Source organism: Lutjanus erythropterus, chromosome 4 (genome assembly GCF_056507025.1).
Source record: "Lutjanus erythropterus isolate fLutEry1 chromosome 4, fLutEry1.hap2, whole genome shotgun sequence".
NCBI lineage: Eukaryota > Metazoa > Chordata > Actinopteri > Lutjaniformes > Lutjanidae > Lutjanus > Lutjanus erythropterus.
This window is the reverse complement of record NC_139320.1, coordinates 30,317,162-30,344,410: the sequence shown is the minus strand read 5'-3', so window position 1 is coordinate 30,344,410 and position 27,249 is coordinate 30,317,162. Positions and strand designations below refer to the sequence as shown.

At 38.7% G+C, this 27,249-nt stretch overlaps 1 protein-coding gene across 1 annotated transcript; it reads right to left on the bottom strand.

Annotated features, from left to right (window-relative positions):
* On the bottom strand, positions 1-26,968 carry gdpd4a (glycerophosphodiester phosphodiesterase domain containing 4a). Its single transcript, XM_084717607.1, has 17 exons — positions 26,828-26,968; positions 21,874-22,097; positions 19,870-19,975; positions 19,330-19,433; positions 19,035-19,128; positions 17,911-17,970; positions 17,689-17,787; positions 17,436-17,529; positions 14,449-14,594; positions 14,104-14,186; positions 11,784-11,934; positions 11,221-11,439; positions 10,239-10,396; positions 5,554-5,701; positions 4,494-4,576; positions 3,248-3,327; positions 1-1,417 (listed from the first exon to the last, which is right to left on the bottom strand). Exons 2-17 carry the CDS (start codon positions 21,933-21,935, stop codon positions 1,311-1,313), a joined length of 1,794 nt encoding a protein of 597 aa, XP_084573733.1. The 5' UTR covers positions 21,936-22,097; positions 26,828-26,968; the 3' UTR covers positions 1-1,310.
* Positions 26,969-27,249: the final 281 nt, after the last annotated feature.

Genomic DNA, 27,249 nt, shown 5'->3' with positions numbered 1-27,249 from the left:
TGGTTTCTCAAAAGCATCTTTATCTTTATTTAGAGCAGCTGATACATTTGGCACAAATCTGTAGCCAAACTGAGTGACTTCCAGCCAAGACATTCCTCATATGCTTTTGAGAAACACTTAATACATTCACTTTAGTACAAAACATAAATATAGTAACTATCAATACCTTCTCAAGCCTCAGGTTTACATTCATTCTGTCAGTCCAACAGTGTTCAGTTCATACATCCAACAACTCACAGACACGCAGATTATATTTTAAGACATGTTTTAAGGTTTGGTCTAATGCTCCCGATATCTGTACAGCTGAAAATGAAAAAGTAAAGCTCCTACAGATGATACTCCAAGTCAGATTTATCAGTGTCCAGATGTCTCCTGCTGCAAATTTACAGTTTTCATCACTATCAGCTTTCACTCATTCAGAGCTTCACCACCACTCTGCCGCTCTTAACTAGAAACACAAGACAGACAGAGTGAAAGACAGCTGTATCACTCCAGCAGTCTATATTCATTGTTTTCCTGTTTCTTTTGTGAGGTTTAGTTTCTTGAACATCTTGTGTTGTTGATCTCAGCTGGTGGTGTTGAATGACCAGAGAAGAGAATGAAAATGTCCTCAAGCATGTCAGCGTCCTGGCTAGTGTACAAATGTCCTCACTGCCTGGGCATTTTAACAGTATCTATGAGATGACAGTGTGGAAATGAACACTGGCGGCGCTCCCGGGCTCATGTCCAGAGTCTCTCTGCTCCGTCCCTGATGGCAGATCAGTGAATGAGGTTTGGTTCAGCAGTTCAGTTCCTGCAGGCAGTCGGCCCACAGACTGAGAGGATGAGAGAGACGAGAGAGTCTGCTATCTCTGACTTTGCCTCAGTATTTTTTTTTATGTCCTGATTTTGAAACGTTTCCAAAAATCTGCTAATTTTTCTTCTCTTACTTGAAGACTCATTATTTTTTCTCTTTTATTTAAAGGCCCTAAGGAGATATTTACTCAGTTGGTAGGTCCTCCACAAACTCGCAATTTTCTGAAGAGATAAAACAGTTTTGGTTATTTCACATGAGCAATTTACACACTTTTGGGTTTCTCTGAGCTTTTCTCCAAGTTTGTTTGTTTACCTGTATGTTGCCAGCACTTTCAGTCAAATCAGAATTGATTGTTGCTTATTTAGTCATGAATATTTAATGTTACCTAGAAATACTTCAGACATAAAAGAAAGATTTCAGGGGCTTTAACACTCGCTCTCTCTCTAAAGCACTTTTTCCATCTCTCATTATCTGACTCTTCTAGCTTTCCTCTCTTTCTCCGTCTGTCCTCCAGTCACTCCTCTGTGATGGTGGGCAGGTGAGGGTTACTGGGTGAACTGGGCGTGCTCTGTAGGTCAGCCCGGACATGGACGCTGGAGATGGACCATACATCACTCAGCTCTGCAAAGGAGGGCAAAAGGTCAAATAAAAAAGGTTTATACCTTTAACGTGTCATGGCTGTACTCGGGGAAACATATATGAGGAGCTACATGGGTGGGTAAGTCCTGGCCAAGCACAGGTAATGTGAGAACTTAAGGTACACATAAATTCAACCAGGTCCAAGACATCTAGAAATGCAAAGATGAGATGATGAAAAAAGAATCAACATGCAAACTGCTAAGTTTGGTGCATCATGCAAGGACTAGTGTTGACAACTAAATCTATTTTTTGAGGGTGATTCTGAACATTTGAAATGCTTTCAATGCTTATTTTCTGCAGTACTGATACACTGGTGTCAGCTGCACTTTTATAGTGGGTTGACACACCACTGCAGTGCCTGAATACCCCCCCTCCCTCTCACTCACTCACAGTGCTGTTTTCTTCTCACCCTCGTCTCATCTGCTCCAGTTGAATGCAAGTATTTTATGCAGTCGTTCACAACGGGATTTGATATATTTCGGGTTTAGATATGGTGTTAAATCATTAAAGATGGCAAGTGCAGAGCCTCCACAACTACTACTTTGATCATGGTCAGAAGTAAATTAACCTAGATGCTGTTGTGCTCAGCATGCAGTCCTAATAACTACGATGAATGTTATTTTTTATAGAGAAAATGGCTAGTTTTTTTGTCGCCATTTTATAGCCCTATTATATTCAACTTTTATTAAAAAGTCTATAGTCTAATTTAAGGATCCCTGTGGTATCGAAAATGGTACTAAATATCAATATCTTCCAAGGTACTGAATTGAAAGTACAAATTTAAAGGACAAAAAGTACAACAGCATTTTTTGAGGTGTTTCTGGAGCATTTGAGGCATCTGTCATGCACTCTCTCTAGATTAACTGTGTGCTTTTACTTGTATTAATGTATTAATCCACACTGCCACCAAAATGCATGCATCAGTGCATGGAATCCTCTTTTTTTTACATTACGTATTATTTTGCTGTTGCTTGCGTAGTGAAGTTTAGTCCCCACAGTCATTAAAATCACACAAATCTTTCTTGGTAGTTTTTCTACAGGAAACATAAAAGCTTGTACAGTTCAGAGTTCAGGGTTCATACAAGGTTCCTGAAGGGCTGACATGCAGGGCTGACATGCAGGGGGTCATGGGTTGAAGACCAAGGGAAGGGAGATGAGGGCTCCAGCAGGGGGGTCAGGGTGGAGGGGGCTCCAGCGAATACAGATGACCTCTAAAGAGTCTGATACACAGAAGCACAACACATGGACACACATGCACACAAAACAGACACACACAGCAGGTGATGAGTGCATGCAAAGATGGTATTCACAAATTGATGTCTCTTCGAACTACACCTTGAGCTAAGCTACATTACTAAATGAATACTCTGATATTTTTGAAATAAGAACAATGGGCAGTCCCTGATTTCAACAAACAAAAGTATTTCCAAAAATAGTATTCCTGCATCAAACTGGCCAAGACACTCTTTGTGACTCCCCAAAATCTACATTTGTCGATTCTAAAAAAAAAAAAAAAAATGTTTTAAGATTTACCTGCTTTACCTTTTGTTCATAAAGAAAGAGAGAAATCTAAACAAAGACTAATATTATGGTGGGTTCCCTAATTAGTGATGACGGCATTCTCTTGTCTTTTACTGTTTTCTCACTAAAGCAATGAGAAAAGAGATCCTATCCTGTGGTAAACTGCTTCTTCAGTTCAGACCCCGAATCACAGTGAACATGGAGACAAGGTATTAGACTCTCTTCTCTCCACAGTGACACTGTGTAGAGACACACACCTCAGAGACTGAAGAGAATAAAATGTTCTCATACCCGTCCTGAACTTGCTGTACGGTCCGTTCTCGTGAGTCTGACGGCTGCCAGACAAGAAGGGCAGGCCTCTCTCTCTCCACCTGTCACACAGTTACACACCAAGGAGAGAGATGAGAGCAGCAGAGAACAACCAGGTGTGTTTATCTATTTACCAGAGTGCTTTGAGACTGTGCGTGTACTGCTTTGATGTGCACACTGAGTATGCATGTGGATGTGTGCGTGCCTATGTGCATGTGAGAGGGTCCAGGTGAATGCTGACTAAAGTATAAAAGGGAGAAGAGAGGGGCTGAAGATGAAAGAGATGAACAACAACTAAAGTAAAAATAGAACCACATCCAGCCTTTTGTGGTGACGGGTCTCATCTGGCTGACAGGGAGGGATGAACTTCACTCACACTCTTTTAACATCCTCAGTCTAATGGCTGGGTTATGTTCAAATAGAGCCTGTTTGTACAACTAGTCATCCAATCACGTTGGAAGGCAAAAGTTTATATAGTTGTTCTGACCGGTTACACTTAAAAAGCCCGCTGTGACAGAAAGAGGCGAGATGTAATAATCATTTGAATGTGGAGGGAAAAGGGCACATTTTTCAGAGAGTCTCTCCAGGAAGACGTGTGTACACTATGAGTGTACACACTCATAGATGTGTGTGAGAATGTCAAATTCCAACATTGGAAAAGTGTGAGGAGGGAAAGGAGTTTTCAAAAGCTGTTCAACCATAAAACAAGCACTTCTGCTGAAGCATACTGGCTGCATAAGAGAGTTTTATATGCACAATGATGGGAGACATTTGATGTTTGTTTAAGTTCTTATTCTGCCAAAGTTAATAACAAAATGTCTGCTGTGCAAGTAGTCCATTAAACTTGCAAAACAAATGTAACTGATATAAATGATGGCTACTGCTACATCACTATGTACTAGGTTGAGAAATAAATAAGAATATGTAGAGATAGCATTTTTGTGTTGTCTTGTCTTTCTGTGTCATCTCTGCAGTCATACTTCACCTACAAACATTCTCCATCTTGACACTGATAAAAACACATCTGTCTTCACATTATTTGGCCACAGTAACAGCTCACATTACATATTAATAATAACCCTCATCAGCAGCCAGGATGACTCAACCCTGCACAGCCTCACCAACCCAACACGATACAAGAAACAGGAGAGGATAATAGTGTGTGTGTGTGTGTGTGTGTGTGTGTGTGTGTGTGTGTGTGTGTGTGTGTGTGTGTGTGTATACGCACCAATGGAATGTGAAAATTGCAATGATAAGGAAGGCAGACACAGCATCAGTCAGAATCCACATCAAATTATATTCCTCTGGAGACTAGAGAGACACACAGATAGAAAGCATTGATTACATTTGCTGAAACAAACGCTCCTCAGGTTTGTTTGAACTGAGACAGAACAGTGTGAACATGAATATCATTATTTCATTTTGCTACCATAAAGTACCATACTTGGACTTGAACGCTTTTAATAAAAATGTAATCACACTAATTTGACGCAGACATGTAGGTGGTGACTAAGAGAGAATGTTTATGTAATCAAAAGGTCACAGGCTCAATCTTCAAACACCCACAATACCTGCTGAAGAGATTTTTAAACTGATACAGAACCTCCTACCTGCCTAAAGTCACAAAGGATAAAGAGCAAAAAATGTACAAGTCTGGATACATATTCACAAAACATCCTAAGAATAAAAGTAGCTCTTAAATAAGGGCCCTGGCCAAAAAACACACATCCAATATGTACACAAAGCTAATTCTGGACTAGGAAGATAAGACTACGACCGAACAATTATGAAAAAATATCTAATTGCAATTATTTTGACTGATACTGCAAGTGCAATATTTTCACGATATTAGAGAGATTGATCATTTAACATCATAACATAATAAAGATGAAGAATATGATGTTATTGTGAAAAGCTCTGAAGAGTAAACCCTTGGTGTTTTCACTGGAATATTCTGAGCCTTCCATCAGGATCACAGTAGCAGTTTTTCTGTAAACTTAGATCACAACTGAACACAGCCCATTGAGTTCACTGAAAAAAAAGATAATTTCTTTTATGGAGCATGAAATATGATGAGGAAATAATGGTGCTTGTAGCTAAAAATTGCAAAATTTCACACCCCATTTGATCAGTTTAAACATTTTCTTTCTTTTCTTCATTTCTTTTATTTTTTCTAAGTGTAATATAGACTCAGATCTCAGGTTATGTAGCCACATCAGTGCAATCACAGACAGAGCTACATGCAGCCGAACTAAACTAACATTTAAGAAATAAATGAATCTGCTCACCATGAGGAAGAGCGGCTTGTGGATGTTGGACAGGATGTGGATGGAGTTGGTGGTTATAGACTGAGCTCCAGCACACCAGGCCAGAGTGTAGAGCCACGGCTGGCTGATCACATACAGGTTAGTGCTGATGTTCTCTGACTGGTACTTACTGTAGAGAGAAAGGTGTAAAGGAGGGAGGCGAGATGAGAAAAAAAAAGAAGAGAAAGTTATGTCACCACCTTGTTTTAAATATCCAAGAGTAACACATTAAAGAGTCTCCTCAGTCACCTGGTCCTGAGACTCAACACCCTGTACAATTACAAAAACTGAGAAGCATCAAACAACATCACATCCAACCCAAATACTCAATTAAAAAATTCAAAAACTCTAAAAATGCACATCCTTTTAGTCCCTGCACCCTTTTCTCAAGAGGGTCATGCCTTTTACCAGGACACAACTGTAAATAAGAATTTATTCTTAAATGACAGTGCACTACCATGTACACCAATTATGCAATATTAGAACTTATTTTCAGGTGTAACGTCATTTCATACTGTGCAATACTTCACACAGGTGAATTTTTAATTCCAATGTGCAATAATAAGGTGAAATATGAATGTTCCCTCCATGCAATGGTGTGAATTCTTCAACTGTTGAGTCTCCTCATATTATAGATAAATTTCTATTTTCATATTTCCACTTTTTATATGTCCTATTTTTTTAAATTTACCTGTTTGTTTAAATTGTTAATACCTTTTAAATTACATCTTGTTTATATTTTTATATTTCATGCTTCTTAATATTTTTGCTATACCCTCTGCTGCTGTCACACCGTAAATTTCCCCATTGTGGGTTTAATAAAGAAATATCATATTTTATCTCTTTCCTGGTTAAATAAGGTAAAATAAAATAAATGAAAAATGGAAAGCTTCACTACCTCAATGTTGGCACAAAATATACAGACCTACAAGAAGCCTTCCTTCAGAAAGTTTGCATCTTATGTCCAGAAATCACCACAATAGACAAGAGTAATATTGTATTTATCTGCTTTCTATATGACCAGAGAGAGAAAACACACAATTGTCCTCCTTTTTCCCATTTGTTCTACCTTAATTTGTTGATCTATATGCATGCTAAAGGCTGCAATTTAAAACTGCCAATAGTGTAATGACATTCATGCCATTAAAGCTCAGTTGATTTGATGTGACTTGAGAGAAAGGAAAAAGAAGGATGAATACATTAGAAGAGCGGAGTGAAAGATGGAGGGGAGGTGAGAGGAAGGAAGATATGAAAGATGGAGCTCGTGGTTGCAAGACAGAGTGAGAAGAATTAAAGGAGGTTAATGAGAGGATGGAAAGAAAGGATATACAGAGAGTGAGGGTTTGGATTAGAAAGGAAGGAGAAAGAGTGGCATAATTTATCACAATGATGCGCACACACACACAGTCCCAGACTCTTTGTTGGGATGAAAGTATCCTTTGAAAGTCTAATGATCATCTGCTGAGGTAAACAGGCTGAGAGGGATGGAAAAAACAGAGAGAGAGAGAGAGAGAGAGAGAGAGAGAGAGAGAGAGAGAATGACTTGCTATGATGAGGAGATCAGAGCTGAGATGAAATTATTTTTTGCCAGGTTATACAACCTAGAGTTGTATAACCTCCAGGAGTTGTATAATCTCATTATTACTTCTGGTTGTGACATCACACTGAGGGTCAGTTCAAGGCAGTTTGTTCAAATAGTGAAAAAGTTGTTCAACATTGAGGAGGTGCTTCATACTTAACTTACTCAGCACTTAAATAACACCACAATTCACCCTGAGTGTTATCTTAAAGTCTTACTGCTTGATTCCAGCGGGCACAACTCTATGATCTATTAAAGCCCATCAAGAGTGCTTCAGAAGTGGATCGTTTCTCCAGCCCAATTTTGGACATTTTTCCTTGATTTTTGTTCTTCTACCATGGACAAGTGCTCTACATAGTTAAATAGCTTCTTTTTAACCTGCTTTTATGTTTTCAAAGTCTGCACAGCACGTTTTATTTAGAAAATTGACTAGATGCTCTATTCCACTCCTGTGTCCAACTTCTGGCTAGGGTCAATCTGCTCTGTGCAGCTTGAATTGGCTTCTGTCCAAATAGACTCAGTGCGCATTTGAAGTGGAGCAGAGCAGAGAGAAGATTCTGGGATGTGCTCACACACTTCTGGTGGAATCACAAGCACCCTAATCAGCGCTGGCGGCCATGTCGCAACCAGAACGCAACACAGCCATGCCCAGTGAAATTGTTGCCTCACACAATTTTTAAGGTTAAACAACAGAAACAAACAGATTGGAAAATAGACACTCACATTTTACTGTAGCTACTTATTTAAGCTAGTGGTTTTGAACTCTTGTTAACTCTTTTACTATCCATTTAAACAGACTGCTACAAAAAGTTAAATGAAAATGATATTAGCTGCTGGATTATGATAAACAGAAGAGTATACAAATGAACCTTGAAAAATATGGTGTCTCCCTGCATTTAAAGTAGTCTCAAAAATGGTAAGATGTGTTTTAATAAAGGCACTAACTCCAAAATGGGGGAGACATCATGAGGGTTTAAAAAAAAAAAAACACAGCATATATACTGTAGTGTCAGCTAAATTTCAGGATTCAGGAAATTTTCAGGAAAAAAACAAACATTTAAATTATTGATCCAAATATCTAACTTTTTCTTCATGATACTGAGGTACCAAGTATCTATTTGCTACCAGTGCTGTATGTTTTCCATAGTCAAAATCTATATGCCTCACTGTGTGAAACTTACTGTGATTATGTTTATGTAATATGAGGCCTGAGTTTACTGTTACTAAGAACTGTGTCGGTGCCTTATAACTCATAGTGGAAACATTGAATCTTATCATGACATTGACAAAGATACAGTATATAATGTAGATTGGTTATGTCATAGCCTGATTACAGTAATCACACACAATGTGTCTTCTGAGTACAGCTCTGAGACAACTGTTACCACACAATGTAAAAATATGATTCATCCAGCTGACAAATACGGTGCAATCAAAGCTGATATTTCCATGTTTCAATGAGATATTACAGCGAAGATGAATCAACATTACCAAGGGGAAACTATTTCAGTGGACTGTGTGAGTTGTGTTAAAAAATCATCAATGTGTGAGTCACTCAGCCATCTTTCTATCACTTTTCCTCACCAGATTGTTCTCCCACAGCTTCTGTTTATGAACAAGTACCTCCCACTCATGTCTCTTGTACCACTCATCAACCTCTCATATCCTCTTCTCCTCTCATTTTAACTCCCATCTCCAACTTGTCTGTACCTCCTCCACTGCTTCTCCTCATCTCTTTTATATCGCTCCAACTAATTCTCCCCTCTTCTGAAAAAGTTCTTCCATACTAAGGTTTTCCTGTCCTCCCTTTCTGTCCTGTCTGTCTCTCTTCTCACTCCTGCCATGAACTTCTCACCCACCTACCCTTTAACTCCCCCTCTCTCTGCCGCCCCCTTCCACCTCTCACATCCCTGAGGCTGTTCTACAAGCGACTACAGGGAGTCACTGAGGTCCTGGTGGCCATCTGTACCTTCAGTTACATAACTTCACACACGCACACACACGCATACACACAGGAGACAGTTTCAAAATGTCACATCTCTCCCAGTAGATATAGACAGAGGTGTTTTATGGGTAGATGGATAGATTGCATAACTGTGTGCTTGAATTTCCTGTATTTTTACATTTAAGAGTCATTGTTTTTTTTTGTTTTTTTTAAACTCTGTATTCTGTAAATCTGAATTCATCAGGCTTTATTTTGGAAAATCAAACATGTTTAAATTACATTTTAGAAAATACATTTTGAAGTACAAATATGCAAAAAAAGTTATTTAACTTTTTTTTTTCATTATTAGGAGAACATCATTTTGTGTTTCTGGGTCGTGTTCATTGCAAGAGGACTTTGTTTCCTGTACACTGCTGGAAGTAGCATCAGCCGATATCAATCACAGGGTCTATTTGAATCCTTATCGTGTAACTACCCTTGACAACATTGTATATTACCTTTAATTATAATACAACCTGAAATTGATCACATAGGTACTTGGGGACCTGTTGTACAAGAATATGGTTGAGTTTGCTGATAAGATTTTTTTTTAATTAATCTTTACAAATATGCAAACTGCATATGTAGAAATGATGAGCAAATATAATGCCAACATTTAATTATTGAAATGCTGCAATGAAAGAACGATAAAGTAACAAAAAGATATAGCCCTATTACTTTTAAAAAACAGAAAATTTCTCATTATAAACAACTATTGTGGTCATTTACATGGTGCAGCTGAATGAACCATGAAGTCCCTTTTGGCATCCACACTCACTGTCATAGAAAACAACTTGGATTTCAGAGTTTACACGGTGCATCTGAATGCACCAGGAAGTCCCTGGCCCAGTGTGTGTCACACAGACAGAGGACAGAAGCAGCGTGCTTGACAACATTATATAGTATAGTTTTTTCATTAAATTGCTATTTTGAAATAATATTGTAAAATAAATATTTACATGCCAGTGTGGCACATACGCTTCTGAGATTTACTCCCCATCATAAAACTTAGATGAAAATCATTTCAAATCAATAAATGATTATGTGTGTGTGTGTGTGTGTGTGTGTGTGTGTGTGTGTGTGTGTGTGTGTGTGTGTGTGTACCTGATCTGCTGTTGTGACATAGTGCTGTAGTGCAGGTTCAGTGTGGTGATGTGGCTGTCTGTCAGTTCCTGAATAGAAGCCTTTTCTCCAGAGGTCTGCTGCAGCTCTGGGTCCAAAGCCTGGACCAGTTCCCTGTCCTCAGATGGCAGCCACAGCACCTATACACACACACAAGTAGAATGAACACATGCACATAAACATACACAAACACACATATACGATTGCATAAAATACATCATCACCACTTGTAACAACCCTAAAGATCTGTACTGGGGCTGATCCTGGCACATTTTACCAGTAGCATTTGCTAAAATAAAGAAATCCCCCTCCTCCTCTACTGTTTTTGTCCACTTCTCTCTCCAAGTGTTGCAGTGCTGCTTTCCTGTCCTTTGAGAAAACTTTAAGTGGGTAAACATGACAACTTATTTGGGTGCACCAGTGTCCAGTCCAAGTTGGCAAAAAACATGGATTCCCTGAACTCCAATTCCAGCTCTCTCTTTGTCATTAACAAAGAGCAGTGTACAAAACATTCAGGTAACAGCTTCTCATTTCACAAACATTGCCAGCAGCAGCTCATATTAATGTTAATTCCAGTGTAACTTAACAAAAGGCCAAAATGAAACTTGGCTGTTGTCAGCCATAGATCCTTGGTGAGAGAAGAATTTTCACTTGTAAAATCACTTTACAATTAGAGTGGATTGAGTGTTTCTGTATTTCCAAAAACATCAACACAGAGACACAATGTCGCTCCTGCAGGTCATGTCAGAATAAAATAAACTTTCATTCACATCATATTAACCATTAAATTTGCTAGTTTTGGATCAAAAAGCTTCAGTGTTGCACATTCTACTGCTATGTTTTGTATTAGATTTGACCCCATTATTAAAGGACTCTGATTGGGTATTGGGTCCAAAAACCTTGATTGGTCCACCTCTAATTAAAGTGACTGAATGTGCTGCATATATTCACCCCATATAGTTACCTGTGAGGAGTTGATGTGGGCCTGCACCACTTGAAGAGTGATGTTGATGTATGACTGATTGTAGGGATGTCCGTATGGTGGCCTGCGCAGGTCAAATAGCACTAGTCTGCCGCTACGGGCTGCAACCTCCAGGAACTGGGCCAGTGAGGGAATAGACTGGTTTTGGGCCTGGGAGCAGTCCGCCTCAGACAACAATGACACAGTACCAAATGGATCCCTCTGTGAGAGAGGGTGTGTTCAGTTATTCATAGAAAAGGAAAAATGCTAAATGTAGCATAGAATACCTAGAATATTATATAGCATTTCTGCCATATTCCTCAAATAAATCCCCATAAATCTTAACACTGGACCTTTTGTTCAGGAGTGAAAAAGCCTCACAAACCAAACAGCTATTCAGGCTTTCATGTTTTTAGGTTACGATGTGTCATTCTAGCTCCACTGTGAATTTCAAACTTCAGTGAAAAAAAAATAGTATTGCACTTGCAAACCAAGCCACATCTACAAGTGTGTGTGTGTGTGTGTGTGTGTGTGTGTGTGTGTGTGTGTGTGTATGCTAGTCTCACCGATAAGAACCAGTCCCCTGCATTCAGCTGCTGTAGTTCAGCCCAGGTGAACATAGAGGCATCGAGATGTGTTCGATTGGGGAAAACCTCAGCGACGTTAGTGGTTCTCCTCAGAGTGGAGTCATGCATGAGGAAGGGAACACCATCATAACTACAGAGAGAGGTGGAAATATTTAGAATGTCAGAGTGAGAATGTAAGCAGGGAAAGTGCAAGACACAAAAATGAGCAGTAATTGGAGGTGACAAGTGAATATGAATGAAAGGAGAGGAGAGCAGGGAAGGAGGAGTAAAAAAGGAAAGGAAAGGAAAAGAAACAAGAAGAGGAGAGGAAATGAGTGCATGATTTAAGTTATGAATAAGCATTTAAAAGGAATCAAAATCAAAATCAAAAATACATATTTTTCCTCTTAGAAGTGCCATTTATCCATCTACACTGTTTTTGAGTGAGTTGCCAAGTTTTACAGATATCAGCCAAAGAGATGTCAGCCATATAATGTAATGGGACAAATGGGACCTTGTTGTGAGCAGTTTCATGTAGGAACTATTTTTCTTGCAGAAAAAAGCAGAAGATTCTACTTTAGAAAGAAAATAGTTCCTACATGATTCTGCTCACAACAAGGTCTGTGGATTATCTTGAGTAACTTGGTCACGATTTCCAGAAAGACACGTTGTTGTTGAGTTTTTAAAATGTATTTTTTGTAGCTCACACCACAACACCACATGCCAAAAGCTATTTAGTCCCATTATATTGGAAAGGAAGCTGGCAGCTCTAAGGCTGATATCTCTAAAACTCGGGAACTCACACCAAAAAAATCTACATGGATGAAAAATACTACATGTATGAGGAAAAATATGTATTTTTCATTTGGAGCTGAACTGTCCCCTTAAGTCTCACAAGCTCTGTTCACTGCTCAAAACACCAGCAATAAAATTCACACAAAAAGTGACACAAGCAATCTGAGGGCCTTAATTAATCAGATGAGTGATATCAGTTATGTCCATGCCCACACATACACACACACGCACATACACACACACATACACACTAATAGATTGCCTCACAAAACCCTTGACAGTTTAATTATACAGGAACTGCTTAGTAGTCACAATCATTCATGCAGACCACACACACACAAGCACACACACACAAACAATACACACACACAAGCGCACACACACACACACACACACACACAGACTGACTGGGGTCACCAGCAGCATGGGATTAAGCTAACTCGCTAACACTGAGTCATGCCATGTTGCTAATCCCCCTGTTTTCAGGCTGTAAATTTGTGTGCTCACCCACCAGCCGAGGGCTAATAGAAGGGCTAACAGCTAAATGGATTAGCATGGCAGTAATCACCTTAGCACTGAGGGTAGCACGCTAGCATCTGATCTGTACAATTAGCATCAAAGCACAGACTCTGGATCAGTTCATTATTGATTGACTCCTCCACTGATAATTTAAGCAGCAAGAAAACATGTTGTAATGTTTAATGACTTAATAATTTCACTTTTGGTGAAACATAATTGGGAACTGAAAAAACTGGAAATGTACATTTTAGCATCTGTTCAATCAATCAGGCAGTTGCTGAAGACCACATCAATTTCAATTATTAGTTTAAAACTCTTATCTGAGTTTGACTCTTACCAGTGAACAGTTCTCTTATTATTAGCTGTTTGGCTTTTAAGGTGTTTGTTGCTTAAGGAGCACATGAAATATATTTCATGATCATTAGAACAAAAAAGTGATATTAAAAGTTATTGGTTAAAGTAATTTAAGTAAATGAAGGAGCTATCAGTCATGAAAAATGGTATTTTCTTCCAAGTGGCCAGGATGATGCATTTTAATATAATATTTTACCATACGTTTTTTATTTAACTGATGACAACTTCATGTCTGATGGTTTTTACAATCATCGAAAAGGCACCCTCTTGAGTTTTCGTGTTACACTGACAATCAGTGCTTTCACCAAAACAGTGTACAAATAAAATTTGAAGTTGCTCAGCAAAACAGAACACCTTTAAATTAACGAAAGTATTTAGTTTGTTTTTTCCCCTCCTCCTACAAGAAACAAGATATGATCTGGAAACCTGAGAAAGAAGTTCGAATGTGCTTATCCTGCAAAACAAATGAATAAGCTACAATGGACACTGCTGAAATGACAGTGTATGACTGCTGCAGAAAAAATGCACAGACAGATAAAGTGGAGAAGATGCACAAACACACCATTATACTATCATTTATTACTATTTTGTATTACAAGAATACATGTTCTACAAACACATACACACACACACAGTAGTTAGCCGTTAATACCTGATGGTGACGTCAGTCTCCAGTCCTTTTCCTCCAGCTTCCACCGCCTTCTCAAAGGACATCAAAGTATTCTCTGGAGCCAGCTACAGAGACACAGAGGCAGGCACACACACATGCATGCATGCACGCGCACACACACACACACACACACACACACACACACACACACACACACACACACACACACACACACACACACACACACACACACACACACACACACACACACACACACAAATAAATATACACACTTTGACATCTCCAGATCTGATCAGTGAAGTTGGTGACTAAAGTATTATCATAACTAACACACTTTAAACAGAATTACGGCAGATGCAGTCTTACCATTGGAGCCCCTCTGTGTCCGATGAGCGATGGGGCAGGTCCCAGTGTTCCCACCTCTTTGATGCAGGGTGAGTACATTCCCAGAGGAACCAGGTAGAGAGAGAACAGCAAGGACAGGTAGAGACCCAAGACAACCACCTGACGTACTGAATGACACACAAAAACAAATGTACACTGGTTGAAAAACATATTTATCTTTAAAACACAATATGGTTGGCTTTTTTCAATTCAAGACATTTTACCTCTTACTGATAATGAATTCAAATAGATTGGGTTTATTGTGTGTTTTTGAATATAGTTCACCAGATTTTTAAAGTGACAGACATTTATATTAAGAACATATTATGTTGCATATATCAAATATATCAAAACAAAAGAAAAAAGCAATAACTATCTAAATCACTATACTATAAACTATGTTTCACAATAATGTTTAATGTTAAAATAATGTGATATAATATTAAATAATTGTTAAAACCAAAAAGAATCTGTGTACAGTGCTGTATATGCATATTATATTGGGGGCTGGGTAGCTCCATTGAAGAGGTGCCACGGTCTAAAAAAGTTTGGAAACCACTGCAGTACATTTTATGTCGTGACCCACAGCCAGCACCACTAGCACTGGTGAGTCTCTGCTTATAGGTTAGTTAGTATAGTGTCATTTCTGAGATACCAGTCCCACGTCCACTTACAGTCCACTGTGCCACGTACACTCAAATAAATCCAGAAACAAAAAGACACACCATTGAGCCACTAAATATGGCTCAATTAAGGGTTATGGGAGTGTGCTGGTGTAGGAATTGGAACTTAATCAGGATTAAATACAGTAAATCTTTCTTGATAGGATCAACATGGTGGTCTGGTGCTGAACAGCAGCCATATGGGCAAAAGGCAGAATGACGGCCATCTGATCAGGAAGCAAATCCTCCTGGTAACACTGACCAAACAATGTCTTTCACAGAATTATCTTGAACAAAATTACTGGTAGATAATAAAACAACTGACGACATATTCTTATAAAAGTTAAATTTTAATTCAGTAATTCATTTTGTAAAATGGCTTTGGTTTATCCAATCATCAGGCAGAAAATCTGTTTCACTGTCCTTACTCCGTTTCCTCTGCAAGCACACCCAACAGTGATGTCATGGTGTCAAACTACAGAAATAACCCATCACCCCCATGCTTGGGTGGGTGGTTCATCTTAGTCCCACAATACCAAACAATCGGGCAATCTCACTGCCTAACAATCCTCTGGGAATTTCTAAATGCAAACAACAACAATGCAAACGACAATCTCCCCCCACTCCTCTCAGTAGAAAGCATATGATGTCACCACACCAATATGAAGGGCCGGCCTAAAGACTTTGGATTGGTTTGGCAATGGAGTTTTTATATATTTTTTTCAACTCTCTGATTGTTTCATCACAGTTTTGGGAACAAAAGCTGTGAGATTGTCCTCGGTGTCTATTGACTCTATTGAATCTCTGTGCATCTCAATACAGCTGAACAGGAGAGAGTTATATTACACCCTGTGCTTTGGTAAGTCTCTCTCTTCCTTATCGTCTGCCATGAAAGACCCCCGACATGACTCAGCATCACTCTACTCGCTGAATCACCATGGCAACCAGGGACAGTACCCATGGAGACCAAAGAGAGAAAAGCGCAGAGAGACTTGGAGGTCAAAGCCATTCAGTGGAGAGGAAAAGGCAATCAGACACAATGTAAGACAGACAGACAGACAGAGTGCAAAAAAGAAACAGAACAGCAAAAGAGGCAGAGCAGATAAGAAAAGACATCAGAATTATCAAGAGGCATTCTGACGTCAAAACACAGAGTCAATGAAAGTAAGCAGAAAGCATCAGAAAGATAAAGACGAATAAAATCGAGTAGGAAAATGAGACATTGATTTTCTGTTAAGAGGAAGTGGAGAGGGAGAAAGAGGGGTAGCAGGGAGATCTCTGGTTGTGTAATCCATGCCAGACAAGTGCGTCATATTGCTGAGGGGTACGTTTGATTTCAGAATAGCTTCATTCCTGGCGGGTGGGGTAGCTCAGTACTTCTTATAACTGAAGCTTTTAAAACAGAAACTCCTCACCATCCACCAGCAATCAGCCAGTACGTCATTTCAACAAGGTCCCTCTTTCCTTTCATCCCTCTAGTTAATGCTGCTATCAGTAATGTCAGAGAGAGGTTGGTTGCTCTTGTCACCAGATTTCTATTCTGTCTCTCTTTCTCAATAACATTCCCAAAATATCAACTACTTTCACATACAAATGGCCCTGAAGAGCCTGGCTCAGCTGTTTGGGGGTTTGGATTGAGGTAAAAGAGTGAATTAAATTCATCAGTTAAAAATACCCTCCAACACTCTAAAAAGGTTTTAGGTAATAATACATCTCCACAGCCAGATACCGTGTTCTGGTCCATCTCTGCTGGGACAGTCATTATGGCTGAAATGACTGTTCCATGAAGGAAGAAGGAAGGAAAGGAAAAGTACACAAAGTTATGGTGGAAGTGGAAGTTGTGTGCTCAAAAAAAGGATGGAAAGCATTCACTTTGCCATTGGACAGTGACTGCAGAGACCCCACTGTAACATCGCTATCCCAAGTCTCTTAGGATTGCAGGGTCCAGGACCTGGCAGAGGACGCAGAACAAGGGAGCCTCTGCCTCTGCCTCCCAAGAAAGTATGTGTGGGAAAAGCAATAATCCGATTATATCTAATTGTTTATATTACAATAACTAAGCAACAGCTGACTAAGCATGTACAAACTGTTCACATGTTGTCCTGTTTTGTTTCGATACAGATCTACATATTTACAGTTACTACCCAGTGGCACTGCAATTATTTACATACCTAAACAGAGTAAATGTTTGATAAGATACACCTACAACTGGTATGGCTAGACATTCTTACAGAGAGCAAAAGACCCACTTCTCTTCCAATTTTAGCTTTGAAGCTGACAAAGATAAATACCCATCAGTCTGCTTACCTCTCTTATTCATGCGGAAGAAGTGCAATGCTAATGGCCAAGAAAGAATGGCCATAAGTGAGACGGCAGCCACATGGAGGTAAGGTGCTGTCACCTAAAAAATTAAATGAGGAAGAGATAGGCAGAGAAAGACAAGGGTTTGGCCAAAATGTCTCAAACATTTCACTCAAACATAAAGCACAGATTACAGTCTGTGTAAGTGCAATATTTAGAGCCATAGTATTAACTGGCTGGTGTGTCATGACAGACTAACTTGCAGGGAGAGAAGTAGAGTCTTCCATTCTTTGCTCCAGAGATCAGACAGGATGGCTGTGGCTGTGACTGAGAATACCAATGTCACCACAATGCCAGTCTGAAACAAACACAGGAGGACATGAAAAAACAACTTATGATGACTTATAACAAAGGGGAACACAAAAACACAAAGAGCTATATTTTAGTGTTTGTGTTTATTTACTGTGTGTGTGTGTGATACCTTGTGGCTCCAGTGAAGGTACAGCCTCTGACCCTCAGAAAGCAGACATACTGCCAGCACCTGAAAGATGTTTCAGGACACTACTTCAAAGACCACTCTCCTGCAAGTCCTTTGCTTCTTTTGAAACTTTATTTTTTTTAAAGTTAACATATAAAGCATATCAGTTTTGACTTGTCCAAAATCAAAAATCCATATTTTTTCCCCTGTCCTGTTGTGACATTTCTCTGACTAGATTCTTTTGAGCTCTGGAGATATCAGCCCAGAGATATCTGCTTTCTCTCCAATATAATGAAATGAAATAACACTCAGCTTGTGGTGCTCAAAGAACCAAAAGAACATATTTGAAAAATACAAAACCAGTGTCTCTTTCCAGTAATTATGACCCGGTTATTCAAGACAATCTGCAGACCATGTTGTGAGAAGTTTCATGTAGGAACTACTTTCTTTCTGCAGTAGAATCTACGGGAACTATTTTAGAATCAATGGAACTATTTTCTTTCTACTAAAAAGAAAACTCATTACATGAAACTGTCTGCGGATTATCTTAAGTAACCAGGTCATGATCACCACAGGTCACCATAAGTGGTGAAGTGCCAGGGCTGAAATCTCTGCAACACCAAAAAAATGCAACTAAATAAATCTAGATGGATAAATACCTCTACAGGCCAGGGGAAAGATATGCATTTTTGATTTTGAGATGACATGTGCCTTTAACTTACAATTTATTAAATCCTTGTCTTTGTAAGTTAATCAAAGGGAAATTTGAAATAGAAATCTTCTCTTGTCACTCCTGACAATATTGTCAAAGTTGGCAAGCTGACAAACTCCCAAATGTCACAAAGTGCTGGGAGGGGGCTAATCTGCACTTACACCTAATGAAACACATTGTTTAAAGTTGTCTTGTTTAGTGAGAAACCAACCAAGTTGTGTCCTATCAGGTTCTGGCTGACAAAATTCTATTATTAGTAATCTGTGGTTAGAACAGAGGCAGTAAGGTCAAGCACGTCTATAGAGCTGCAAAGCTGCAAAGACTTAATCAGACCTCTCTGATCATGTTAGAGATTGTATATTTTATCATGCAAGTGCTCAATATAGGCAGGCTGAAATAACATCAGCATGCATACCAATAGTAGGGCGATGTATGTGAAGAGAGCAGCAGCAACAACCAGCAGGACCAGAGACCAGGGAAACCAGAAACCCAGAGTCCCAAAGTTAAACCTGAAGAAGCACATTAAAAACAGACAACAGCTGTCACATACAGTGTTCTTCAAGCTATGAATCAAGTGTAAGTTAAGGGTTTGGTTCCTTTTATTTGTTTAAGATAACTTATCCTAACTGCATCATGATGACAACAATTGACCTTCAAATCACAACAAACATGCCAACATGTATGCACTGTATGTGCTGTGCATGACCCACCAGTCAAAGTCGTTGTAGTCATTCTGAGCTTCACTCCAGAAATAAAGGAATAAAAAACTCAGGAAGAAGGTGAGGATCAGGAGGCCAAAACTGCCACACTCCACCTGTAACATATGCATTATTTCAATGATTAACTACTAAATCTTTAAAGTGCACTTTGAGCAAATGTTTTGTTTTTTCATACAAAAATACACCACTTAAGGGAAAACCAGAACCCCCTGATACTACACAATTTGGCAGATAAAGAGGAAGTCTGTGATATTAGTGAGTGCATATGGAAGCAGTATATTTTGATACAAGCTGACAGAGTATGATGAGCTGATATTTTTTTAGAGAAAAGCAGTAACTGACTCCTGGAGTCAGCAGGCTGGACGAAGGGGAACTGGCTGGGGAATCAATACTCCCTGCACGATCAGCAAACTAACCAAACTCAACGCACTGCTGATAGATGGAGCTGTGTCTGTGTGTGTGTGTGTGTGTGTGTGTGTGTGTGTGTGTGTGTGTGTGTGTGTGTGTGTGTGTATGTGAGTGTGTGTTTACCTTGCTGCAGCAGCACTCTCCTGGCTGCGCCCGGGCTCTTTGGTATCGTCTCCATTGGCAACCATAGAGACCGGCCAGGCAGGAGACAAATGGCTGGTGTTCATACCTGGTAGAGTCAATTAGGAATTAACCAACAAAGTAAACATCAGTTAACTGAATGAAACATTGAAACATTTATGTTAATCAACTAAAACCTTCGCCCACAACGCTATAATATATTGAAAACAGATATTTTAAGCAAAAGTATACTGGAAAACAACTGTCTTCTGGTGGAGCCTTGTGTACTAGCTGGAGTGGAGCACTGGGGCAATTATTTCAAAATTATAGATCAGAATTATCTAAATTTTGTTAACCCTTTTTGTGATCCCAGATTTCCGATTGGATCATTCTAATCCAGATACCAGATCAGGATTATGTGCCAAAGCAGGTAAGTTAATATGAATAATATGCAAACCGTTTTGCTCTTCATTCTCAACATTTCTTACATTGTCACATGTCCGTGTTAATGAAGTGTTACTTTGACCAACAGAAGAAGGCCTATCCAACGACTACAAATCTGGATGCAAAATACATAGGCCAGAATTGCAGAATTTGCTGGGGCTGGTTATAACCATGTCTGTGGTCTACCACTGTATTTATTATTACTATTTTGGGCTTATGAAAAGTGCTATGTAAAGGTTGTTAAATTTTGAACAGATATTGTTTTCGGTCTATCAATAATTTGATAATTAAATGTTTAAAGTGTGTCCTATGTCTCTATATCCACTGAATGAATCCATGCTGGATCCACCCTTCCAGATTATCCTAAATTTTTGCATTAAAACGACATTTGATTTGGATTCTAGTTAGAATTTGATTACCAAATCTATATCCCAAGTCTGTAAGATCAGATCACATAACCTGGTTTTGAAATACCTAATTTTGACATTTAATCCTATCTGTATAATTCTGATCTAGATTAAAGGTTTTGAAACACTGGCACCTTGAGACTTTAAACTGCAATCAAATTAAGCTATCTTTGGTGTAAAATTTGTCTTCTGATAGGCTCCATTTTGGATGTGGTATGAGGTTCATAAAATACCCATATTCACAAAGCTCTGAGGGTAACAAATCTTTTATCAAACTTTTATCCTTCCACTATGTATTTATGATGTGCAAAACAGTCAGGTGGCAGCAGAGTTTTTTTTTGTTCTGACTGTCAGACATCACCAATGTGTGTGAAATATGTGGGCTGTCCACATTAATTAGACTGTATTTATGTCTTTCAAGACAACAAAATGTACAGCTCTCAGTTGAATCTTTGAGTCATAATCATTTTACTTAAATTACAAAAGGTTAATCTGATTAAGGGGTCCAAAACCGGTCAGTTTCAATAATTAGATGCTGATGTGTCTTATATGCATACAGTAGTTGTGCGAATCTGTCACAAATTAGAAATAAATAAGAAAATAGATGCATTCAGACTACCTCTTTATAGAAAGAGGCACTGTGACTCATCATTCTGTGCAGACACAGACAGAAGGCTGTCGTTACATCAGAATAAGCAATTCGCCATGAACAGGGTACACTGTGAAGTTTGTAGATCGCTCTGAGTTACCGAGACACTGTTTGGAAAGAGATATTGTTGCTGTTTTTGTTTTTTCAATATAACATTGTATTAGGGTGGTACCAAATGATCTCAAAAGGTCACAAACCCAAATGTAAATCTGTAAAGCTAGACACCACTGGTAGCCTAGTTTTATTTTGTGATGGGAGATCACTCCACACATTAGTCCATCTTAATTAAGTCACAACTACAAGTGCTGTCTTCAGATGTATACAAAAAAAATCTCAATAATAGTTTTTGCAATAGTCCAATTCCATAGCAACCAATAATGTGAGCAAAGTCATTCAGAATGATGGTCATCAGACAGAGATCAACCTATATGTCAAAAAATAAACCATTTTCATATTGAGGAGTAAGTGTCATCACTGGACACTGCTGATGAAGATGCTGTTCTGTACCTTTGCAGCAGCTGCCGCCGCACCACCTTTAGCTTCCCCAGCTTCAGTCTGGACACGGGCATACACTCAGCCACAGCCCAGCATCACAGAGACAGAAAAGAGAGAGAGGGAAGGAGACAGAGACAAGGAAACAGAGAGGAGGAGGAGGATGATGAAGAAGGGACAGGAAAGAGAGAGGACAGAGGAAAAAAAGGCAGGACTGTTGGCCACCACGCTACCTTAACCTAGAGGGACAGAAGAGAATTTGGATCAATTTAAAATGTCAGCAGGACTGCGTGTGCGTGCATGTTTCTTTGTGTGTGTGCATGTAGGCCTGGTTTTATTCCTGTGACCTGTTTAAAGTAACCCAGAAGACACACAGAAATAAACACTGACCTACATCTGATATAACATGTGTCTGCTCTGCTCAGCTGATTTATCACTGTTTTACATAGATTAACACACAGTTGTTTATGCTAATCTATTATTCAATATCCACAGCGACTGACCTTTGATTGACTCCAGTAATACCATAATTAGACCATTCAGTAAAAAAACTTAAACCCTGAAGCAGGTCAGTCACTTATCCAACCAGCAACAAAGCAACAAAGTCCTTGACTCCACACTGAAACTGAAACAATTAGCTGAATAAATAAGAAAATCAATGAGTGATGTAATCTATTAATCGTTTGATTATTTTTGTCTAGTAATGATTAAGCCATATAAATATAACTGAAGTTTGGAATATTGGTTGGATAAAACAAGCAATGTGGATGATATTATGGGCCATCATAAACTGTGATGGATATTTGTCACTCTCATTTGACATATTTTGGACCAAATGATGAATCAATTTACTTAGAAACTAAATGGCAGATTGATCAACCTACAGGTCATATAAGGATGGTGCAGGTCAGAGATGCGCCCAGGCACCTGCAGGGTTCTGTATGTGAAAACGAGAACCTTAAAATAAATCCTAAACTTGACAGGAAGCCTACTACAATGGGTGTGATGTGAGTCAACTTGTCCTGCTGGACCTGTTCAAAAGCATTGCAGCAGCATTCAATTAGCCTGCCAATCAAGTCAATCCATCAATCACCTTCTTCATACAGCTTGTTTTGTCTGTCCAACAGTCCAAACCCCTAAGATATTCCATTAACAATTAAATAAAACAGAAGGCAAAACAGCAACAAATCTTTACATTTGAGAAGTAAGCACTCCTGGCATTTTTACTTGATAAGTGACTAAATGATTAACTGATTAATTGTTTTAGCTCTAACATTTAATTGTTGCTTTCTCTCATATCACAGAGCAGACCGAGCAAACCACTGAGCTTCCTCATTTCTGTAGTTCTACTAATGTATGTGTTCCAGACCCAGATAGGTGGCCTAAATCTGCTTAATGTAGGTCCAGCAACAGCCTCTCACAGTGTGTCTGAGTTAAGAACAAAGAGGTCAGTTTAACAGCTTAACACACTCTCCCCATTATAAGTACTCTATTGGCCAGAGTGTGAACTGTTGGGTCATGAGATACAGGATGCATGTTTTCGGTACAGGCAAGCAGATTAGTAGTTATGGTGAAGTGTTTGGTAACATTAGTGTTACTTCATCGTAAGAGAGTGCGAGTGCGTGTGTGTGTGTGTGTGTGTGTGTGTGTGTGTGTGTGTGTGTGTGTGTGTGTGTGTGTAACAGGATAGCTGTAAGAGTGAACCTGGTGTTTGATGCTGACAGATGGTAAGTACACTGTTGTGTTGATCCCAGATATACTGACTGTGTTGCTCCAGCACAACTGGACTGAATAATAAATGCTGATGTCTGGAGCTGCATGTTGTTTGTCTCTTCAATAAGCAACAGCCTGTCAGTTTACATCCTTACAGGTGTGTTTACAATAGAAATGTTTCCGTGAACACAATACATACAAAATGACAGACCTGTGAAGATACTCACAGTAAGTGCATGAAATTCTCTTTTTGGATCACCTTACAAAAAGGCAGAAGACAAACAAATTGATTCCTTCATCTGATATCTTTTTTTCTTTATTTCTTAAGATGAAGTTCCTGTTTTTTGCAAATTTAACTTCAAGTTTTAAACAGAAATATTTTAATGCAACAGTAAAAATAAATTAATATGTGCAAAGTGCTCTTCTACCACCACACCACGTAATTACTGCTAATCTTCAGGATCTAATATGTCATATCATTTGGCCAGCTGGGATTGTCTGTGTTTTGATCCCTTTCTTTTTTTTATGTATTGGTTCTTGGTACAGGTAACAAGCAACAGTCACAGCTCTTATTCACAGGTCTTAGACCTATAGTGTAAAACATTATATGAGGAGACATGGTGGTTTCAATATAAATATTTCAATTAAATTCTAATCTGTGCTACATAGTCCACAGGAACTGCTCTCTATTCTATTGTAATATATTCTGTACAATTAATTCTTATTCAAGTTAGCTCTAGTTGGTCTCTGTGACTGAAGTCAGCCACCAGACGATCAGGCCCATTCAGGGAGCCAAGTCATCACACAGCTGCCATGGCAACTGTGACATCAGATCTGTTATTATTACTGCTGTGAAGGATGAAGGGAGGTGGGGTAAACAAGAAAGAACCAGATGGAGTAATAAAAAAGGGAGAGTGAAAAAACGTAGTGAGAAATTATCATAGGGAGTCATAAAAGTTGTTATGTACTAGGCACAAAACAGTCATATTCTACAGGGTGAGACACAGTGCTCTCTGTACAACACTCTGTGTCCCACATACTCATAGTGGATTTAAGAGTTTGCATACAAGCAGCATAAAGCAACATGCAAGTCATAAAATACAGAAAGAGAGAAACACACCAAAAAAGTAGTAAAAGATATTTGGTGACTGAGCTCAGCAACTACACACTGACATTTGAGGAAAATGTGTGACAGCTACAGTCTCTTGTGAGGAAAATTTCACAGAACTCAAGGTAACATATTCAAATTGATAGTTTTAATTGGTGAACAGTAAAAAAAAAATATGAAGATATTCTATTTAATATCAATATATAAATATATCTGAATATATGAATGACAAAGTATCAAGACCTCACATTTAAGAACTATCCACTTGAACCAGTCTTTGCCATTTGTGCTTGAAACAGGGAAAACAATTCAATCAGAAATAACTGCAAATACCAATTCATTCATAATTTAAGCAGTATTTCACCTGCCATTGCCTTAGGGGGGATGATAAAGACTTGTTGGGGGACTCGTTTTAGTATGTTATTATGATAATAATAATAATAATAATAATAATAATAATAATAATAATAATAATAATAATAATAATAATAATAATAATAATAATAATAATAATAACAACAACAACAACACCACAAATAATACTACTAATAATTAAATACTAATAAAACTTTAATTCACTTAAAACCTCCATCATAGTCTATACATTCATCTTCTACCTACTCCCTCTGACCATTTATTAAGTGGAGCAAAGTCAGCAATAAAAGTGACCTTGGAGAAAGTTGTTTACCTGCTTTTAAATCTTGACAGCTGTTTTATCACTGAGCAGAAGCAGGTGTCAACAAGTGTATAGATGAAGTTATTTAAAAAAGGACAAGTCATCTGAGGTCAGCTCAGGCCATAACTCAAATCAGAGAAGAAATATACATATTGTTTCCCTGCATGTTTTAATGTTCACTTTCTGGACAAAATGGCCTTCTGAAATACACATGTAAGTTCATCGGCTCTAAAACTCTTTATTGTTTATGGTGATAATGGTGGTATCTGTTGTAAATGTATACCTTCATCCTGCCGCCAGTTTCTTTTTAAAGGCATATACAAAAGACCCAATCTGTGTTTTACCACAAACCTCAAGTATCTCTCAACTCACTCACCAGACCTCTTCTGATGAGAATGTTTTTTTTTTCCATTAATACTAGTGTACCCTTTTAGCTTCACTGCTTAATAAACTATGGCTCTAGACCCAAAATGGGTCAGATATATGACAGGTGGTGACATGAAGAGAGCAGTGACACACTTCAAGAATTCTCTGAGGTCCTGGGGTAAATGGAGATTACATTTCTTAAATATAGGCAGAGAAAATCTCAAAACCCCTGCTGTGCATGAAGTGAGGACACAGACAAAGATAGCACAGAAAGGAAGGATGGAGGGAAGGCAGGAATGAAGAAATCGAGGAAAATAACACCAAAAAAGAGAGAGAAGTTGTAGAAGTTGCTGTTTAAAATCTGCTATAATGCTTCAGTAGATAGTCTATTTTTATTTTTTCTCTGTCTTCTCTCTCTCTCTCTCTCTCTCTCTCAACTAATTGTCCTAACCCCAGTTTTCTTTTGTCCTGTCTCCTCCCTCCCCTGTCCATCTGTCAGTGCTCCTCTTTCTCTCTGCCGGTGGACACTGGCCAGTTCTTAAGCAGCTTGACATCAAACTACATGACTAGACAGCACTTTATTCAGCCAGCTCTTTAAAAAAAGGAAGCCAAAGTCAGCTAAGGTCATCTCTCCGTAAACTTTTTATCTTTATATTTGTGTATTTATAGGAAACACTGAGCATTAACAACATGTTCAACTAAAACAATTAATTTACACCAGAAGTCAAACACAAACCTGTAAGCTCAGCTATTCATAAAGTACAGTACCTTTATAGTACATTTTCAGCCTATTGAATTGTCTACATGTCTTCCTACTGCAATGTAATGTTTCTAGTTTTATTGGCTATGGCGAAAACTACTGCAGCAGATTTTTGTCAGCAGCTCTTGCAGCTGTATTTCACTACTGCTGTGCTGTGTGGGTGTATGTTCTGACTGACATATGATTCAAATCTTTAAAACATGACAAAAATCAATTGAAACAGAATGTGCAGTCGTCTACAATGTGATGGATTACCTAACCAAGGTTTAGAATTTTGATTTTCTTATTGTAATGAAATGAATGAAGAAGGGTTCATAAAGGGAAAGGAAAAAAACTGATGTGGTACCTGCACTAGAGGAGCCAAGTTTCAGACCTCCATCTGGCAAACTTCCAGCCTGGTGAAATGTCCTTGATCGAGACAGCGAGTCCCTACCAGCTCCTGCACTGCTGCTCTGCACTGTGACCTCTGGCTTCCATGGAAATATGAATACCTGTTGACAGACATGAACAAAGCACCATCTCTTTTTATCAATGTTTTCTTATTCCCAGTGATTGGGGGACTGCAACCTTACCCACTACGCACTGATAGCATGGCAAGAAAACAACACATCCATGTTATCAACACGTCCTGACTGTGTGACCACAATGTCCATGTCTGCAGAGAGACAGTGTTTCATGGTTTATTGAGACAACAAATCGAGATTGTGCAGCCCTGTAAAGTGAATTTGTAATTAGGCAATTAGGACTATATAAATAAAATTTGCCTCA

What these genes read in the sequence shown, in the direction of transcription:
- gdpd4a (XM_084717607.1), bottom strand. Translation starts at nt 21,935, where the DNA reads ATGCCCGTGTCCAGACTGAAGCTGGGGAAGCTAAAGGTGGTGCGGCGG. An exon ending in GACTACAACGACTTTGACTG is followed by an intron (nt 19,129 to 19,329) that starts GTGGGTCATGCA and finishes GTGCTTCTTCAG; the next exon opens with GTTTAACTTTGGGACTCTGG. An exon ending in CATACATCGCCCTACTATTG is followed by an intron (nt 17,971 to 19,034) that starts GTATGCATGCTG and finishes AACATCTTTCAG; the next exon opens with GTGCTGGCAGTATGTCTGCT.